This window comes from Nansenia antarctica (assembly GCF_963989245.1).
Source record: "Nansenia antarctica genome assembly, chromosome: 9".
NCBI lineage: Eukaryota > Metazoa > Chordata > Actinopteri > Argentiniformes > Microstomatidae > Nansenia > Nansenia antarctica.
The window spans coordinates 39,435,776-39,440,775 of NC_137679.1; the positions used below are offsets into that span (position 1 = coordinate 39,435,776).

At 54.1% G+C, this 5,000-nt stretch overlaps 1 protein-coding gene across 1 annotated transcript in view; it reads right to left on the bottom strand.

Annotated features, from left to right (window-relative positions):
* Window positions 1-5,000, bottom strand: part of plekhg4 (pleckstrin homology domain containing, family G (with RhoGef domain) member 4) — a gene marked incomplete at its 3' end in the record, with an annotated part of 103,236 nt that overhangs the window by 74,006 nt on the left and 24,230 nt on the right. Inside the window, 1 exon segment of the mRNA XM_080539772.1 lies at window positions 1-1,491. This exon segment is cut by the window's left edge and continues 153 nt beyond it. Within this exon segment, the coding sequence (XP_080395898.1) occupies window positions 1-1,491 (1,491 nt within the window).

Here is a 5,000-nt window from a genome sequence, read left to right on the forward strand (position 1 = left end):
GGTGTGTGTGAGGGATGAGTCGGGCACGGCGGCTGCGGCGTCACACACACTCTGGGGGGGCGGGGCGGGGCTGTCGCGATCAGTACCTTCCAAAAAGGCCGCCGTCGTCACTGTCCTCTCAGCGGCATCCTCTTCTTCTTCTTTGGCTGCGGGCTTCACGGGGGTCGTTGGGGTTGTGGAGGGGATCGTAGGGGTCACGGGGGTCGTTGGGGTTGTGGAGGGGGTCGTAGGGGTCACGGGGGTCGTTGGGGTTGTGGAGGGGGTCGTAGGGGTCACGGGGGTCGTTGGGGTTGTGGAGGGGGTCATAGGGGTCGCGGGGGTGAGGACGACGGGGCGGAACGGCGCGTCCTCGTTGAGGTTCTCCTCTATGAGCATAGAACACACCATGGTCTGGGAGCAAGAAGTGCTGCTTTTCACCACCGGGGGGGGCTGGGGCTGGAGGGGCTGCAACACGTGTGTGGCGGTGGGCGTGTGGTACTGCGTGGCGGCGGGGGCGTGGTGTTTCCGCGCGGGTGTGCGGTTCCGCGGGGGGGTATTAGCCGTGTGCGGTAGCGTGGGAGCCGTGTGCGGTAGCGTGGGAGCCGTGTGCGGTAGCGTGGTGGGGGTAGCAGTCCTTGGCTTGTGCAGGTTCCTGTAGTTGAGGCTGATGGACTGGGTCAGGGAGCCCTTCTGGGGAGAGAACCGCGGCAGGGTGATCTGGGACAGCTCCACGTACTCCCCCTCCGTGTCCGAGTCGTCCCCGGTGCTGTTTTCGGCCGCCATCTTGCCGTTGTTGTTGTGGTTGGCCCTGTGGGGGGCGTTGTGTCCCGAGGCTGGGAGGAGGAGGAGCTTCTTCGCCTCCTTATTACCCGGGCCCTTATCTCCTCCGGCCTTGGACGTGTCAATCAAAATGTCTCTGTCCGATGATTTGACATCCCTCCCCTCCCCCCCCCTCCTCCCCCCGTCTCCGTCGCCCTCCCCCCTGGTGGTCGTGGAGGGCACGGCGACCGGTCTTGACTCCGGCAGCTTGGGCGGCCTGTTGATGAACTGCGGGTGGACCACGTCCTCCCAGGGCACGCGGAAGATGTCGTTGTCGGCGGAGAGGAGACAGTGCTGCAGCGCTGCCCGCCTCCCCCCCCCGCCGGTCTTCCCCCCTCCCGTGCCTCCTCCCCCCCCGGTCCCCGTGGTGCCCCCCCCGCCGGCGATCCTCTCCCGGTTGACTGACTCCAGCCAGGCCATGGTGAAGAGGGAGTGGTAGGCTAGCTCCGGGACCTCCACCTCCTCAACATGCTGGCCGCTCCCGGACAGGCAGCGGAGGGTGATGCGCGGGGGCGGGGTGGTCCTGGGGCCGCTGGAGGTAGAGGTGTGGGTGTGGGATGGTGGCGCCACCTGCAGGTAGAAGTCTCCGGGCCGCAGCACGCGGTGGTCCAGGGGCGACAGCTGGATGATCACCTTCTCGTGGACGCACAGGGGCCAGCCTTCATGGCGGAAGATCAGGCCGTAGTAGGGGAACTGGAGGAGGGAGGGAAGAGAGGAGGAGGAGAGTTATTCTGATGCTCTGAAAAAATATCACTCCAACTAGTTTGGTGTTAGTTGGGAGAGAGATAGAGATAGAGAGACAGATAGAGATAAAGAGATAGAGATAAAGAGAGAGGAGAGTAAGTGAATCAGTCCACTTCTACAACGTCACAGCTACAGAGCTGGCTGCGTTAGTGTGACTGGTTGAACAGCCTGTATTTGTTATGGGGAGGACATGATGTTAACCTCTTCCACATTGAAATAAGGGTACGTGTTGGGACAACAGTTGATGCCCCTGGCCTGGTCTACACAGAAGCACAAGGTGTGTGTGTGTGTGTGTGTGGGGGTGTGTGTATAGAGTGAGTGAGTGAGTGTGTAGTGTGTGAGTGAGTGAGTGAGTGAGTGAGTGAGTGAGTGAGTGAGTGTGTATGTGTGTGTGTGTGTGTGTGTGTGTGTGTGTGTGTGAGTGTGTAGAGTATCTACGTGCGTGTGTGCATGTGTGCGTGAAGGCATGTGTGTGTAGACTGTGTGTGTGTGTGTGTGTGTGTGTGTGTGTCAGGCAGCTATCATGTGGCTGGGGTGACACCGCACCATCAGAGGACTAATGTAAGAGGATCTTAATCAAACAGAGAGACAGAGCCATAGCTTAACACGTTTCTGGGACGCTCTCCAGATCAGACCTTACAGAGGATAACCAGATTAAGATATCACACACATAGCCCTGCGAGCCTCCTATGGGGGGGGGGGGACAGAGACACACACAGCCCTGGGAGGTTCTTATGGATGGGACAGAGACAGAGGGAGAGAGAGACAGACACACACACACACACACACACACACAGAGACACACACACACACACACACACACACACACACACACACACAGAGACACACACACACACAGCCCTGGGAGCCTCCTATGGAGGGGACAGAGACAGAGAGAGAGAAAGGAGTGAGAGAGAGTGGCAGAGAGAGCGACACACACAGAGAGGGAAAGAGAGAGAGAGGAAGAGGGGAGAGAGACAGAGAGAGACACACACGGAGAGAGAAAGAGAGAGACAGAGGGAGAGAGAGAGAGAGTGGGAGAGAGAAAGACATAAAGAGAAAGAGTGAGAGAGAGAGAGGGAGAGAGAGCGCGAGAGAGAGCGTGCTGCGGAACATTCCAGGTTGATTTGGAGTGTCTCAGGGAGCACACAGGGCTGTCTGAGCGGGACAATGGCCGCCTTTTAACAGAGACTATGTTCCCTCCGAGGCTATCCAACAGGGGCTGTGTGTGTTTTCATCAAAGTGAATGGAGGTTTTTCTCCCAGGGTGCCACTGCAGCCCTGACCCCTCCATCCCCCCCCGTCGAGGAGCTGTCCCGCGGGGGAACACGGCCCAGAGAGAAAGGCCTGCTTCTCTTTAAGCCTCGGCGGTAAACAATCAAAAGACAGAGTGGCCGAGCCAACAATCCCCCGGCCTTGATCCTGATTATAAAGAGAGAGAGAGAGAGAGAGAGAGAAAGAGAGAGAGAGAGAGACAGAGAGAGAGAGAGAGAGAGAGAGAGAGAGAGAGAGAGAGAGAGAGAGAGAGGGGGGGGGGGGGGGTTCCATGGCCTTGGATGTAACAGTGTCCTGCTGTTGGACAGCATGTTAATGGCTGCTCCCCGGGACCCACCATGAATATTCTACCAGATTGACTCCCGGGGTCGGCTGGGAAGGAGGCTGATAGAGACAGGCTGGAAGGGAAGGGAGAGGAAGGGGAGGAAGGCCTGGAACGGCGGGTTGGATAGAACTACGAAGGCTTGGAACTCGGAGCGGCTGTGGCTCAGGAGGTAGAGCCGGCGTCTAATGATCGCAAGGTCGGCGGTTCGGTTCGATCCCTGGCTAGGCTCCTTCCCAGCCGACCCCGGGGTCAATCTCTGGTAGAGTATTCATCGTGGTCCTGAGCCGTCATTAAGATGCCGTCCAACGGCAGGAGGCTGTTACATCCAAGGCCATGGAAACCCTCTTTATAAGGGGATCAAAGCCGGGGATTGAGCCCCAAATGGCTCCCAATGAGCGGGCCGGTGCCTTGCATGGTAACTTGCCGCCATTGGTGTGTGAATGCGTGTGTGAATGTATGTGTGAATGGGTGAATGAGAGGCCATTGTAAAGCGCTTTTGGAATAAGGGGCTATATAAATGCAGTACATTTACCATTCAGGTAGAACTATGGCGGTATGGAACCTTCAAGTAGAACTATGAAGACATGGAACCTTCAGGTAGAACTATGAAGACATGGAACCTTCAGGTAGAACTATGAAGACATGGAACCTTCAGGTAGAACTATTAATCAGAGCAACGCATCCGGGTACTTTCCCCTCCCGTAATGTCCACGCCCCTTTTTGGGTGATAGAAGCGGAGAAGTTTGACTGGTGGTCAATGGGAATTTCTGGTCTTTGCTCCTTTAATCCGATAAAATAAGAAAACCGTAGTGCTTTTTAGATATTAGGAGCCAAATCCGATGGCCAGTTAGGCAAACTATTATATAGTGTCATTGCCGATCAATGATCGACGTCGTTATATAGAGAAAATTAATGAAATAGGGGTTGATTCATCAGATCAGTCATACGTCATCTCCCTGTCATCAGGGATTTGTAGTTCTTCAGTTGATTTGCCGTGGTCCTAATGTCTTCACCTCCAGTCCCCCCAACAGCGTTTGCTTTCGTTTCTTCTTTGAACATTTATCTCCCATGATTACAATAGAAATATCATGCACAGTAGCACTAGTCGATAGCCGTTATGGGTGAAGGGTTAGTAGGTACTAAGTAGTACCTTAGTAGGCTAGATCAAATGAAGAACTACAAATCCCAGATGACGTATGACTGCTCTGATTAATCAACCCCTATTTCATTAATTTTCTCTATATAACGACGTCGATCATTGATCGGCAACGACACTATATAATAGTTTGCCTAACTGGCCATCGGATTTGTGCGCCTAATATCTAAAAAGCACTACGGTTTTCTTATTTTATCGGATTAAAGTAGCGAAGACCAGAAATTCCCATTGACCACCAGTCAAACTTCTCCGCTTCTATCACCCAAAAAGGGGCGTGGACATTCTGATGACAGGGAGATGACGCGCAATTGCTCTGATGAATGAAGACATGGAACCTTCAGGTAGAATTATGAAGACTTGGAACCTTCAGGGAGAACTATGAAGAAAGGAACCTTAGGTAGAACTATGAAGGTCTGGAACCTTCAGGTAGAACTATGAAGGTCTGGAACCTTCAGGTAGAACTATGAAGGTCTGGAACCTTCAGGTAGAATTATGAAGACTTGGAACCTTCAGGGAGAACTATGAAGGTCTGAAACCTTCAGGTAGAACTATGAAGAAAGGAACCTTCAGGTAGAACTATGAAAGTCTGGAACCTTCAGGTAGAATTATGAAGGTCTGGAACCTTCAGGTAGAACTATGAAGGCCTGGAACCTTCAGGTACAACTATGAAGGTCTGGAACCTTGGGAAATCTCTCTCACAGTA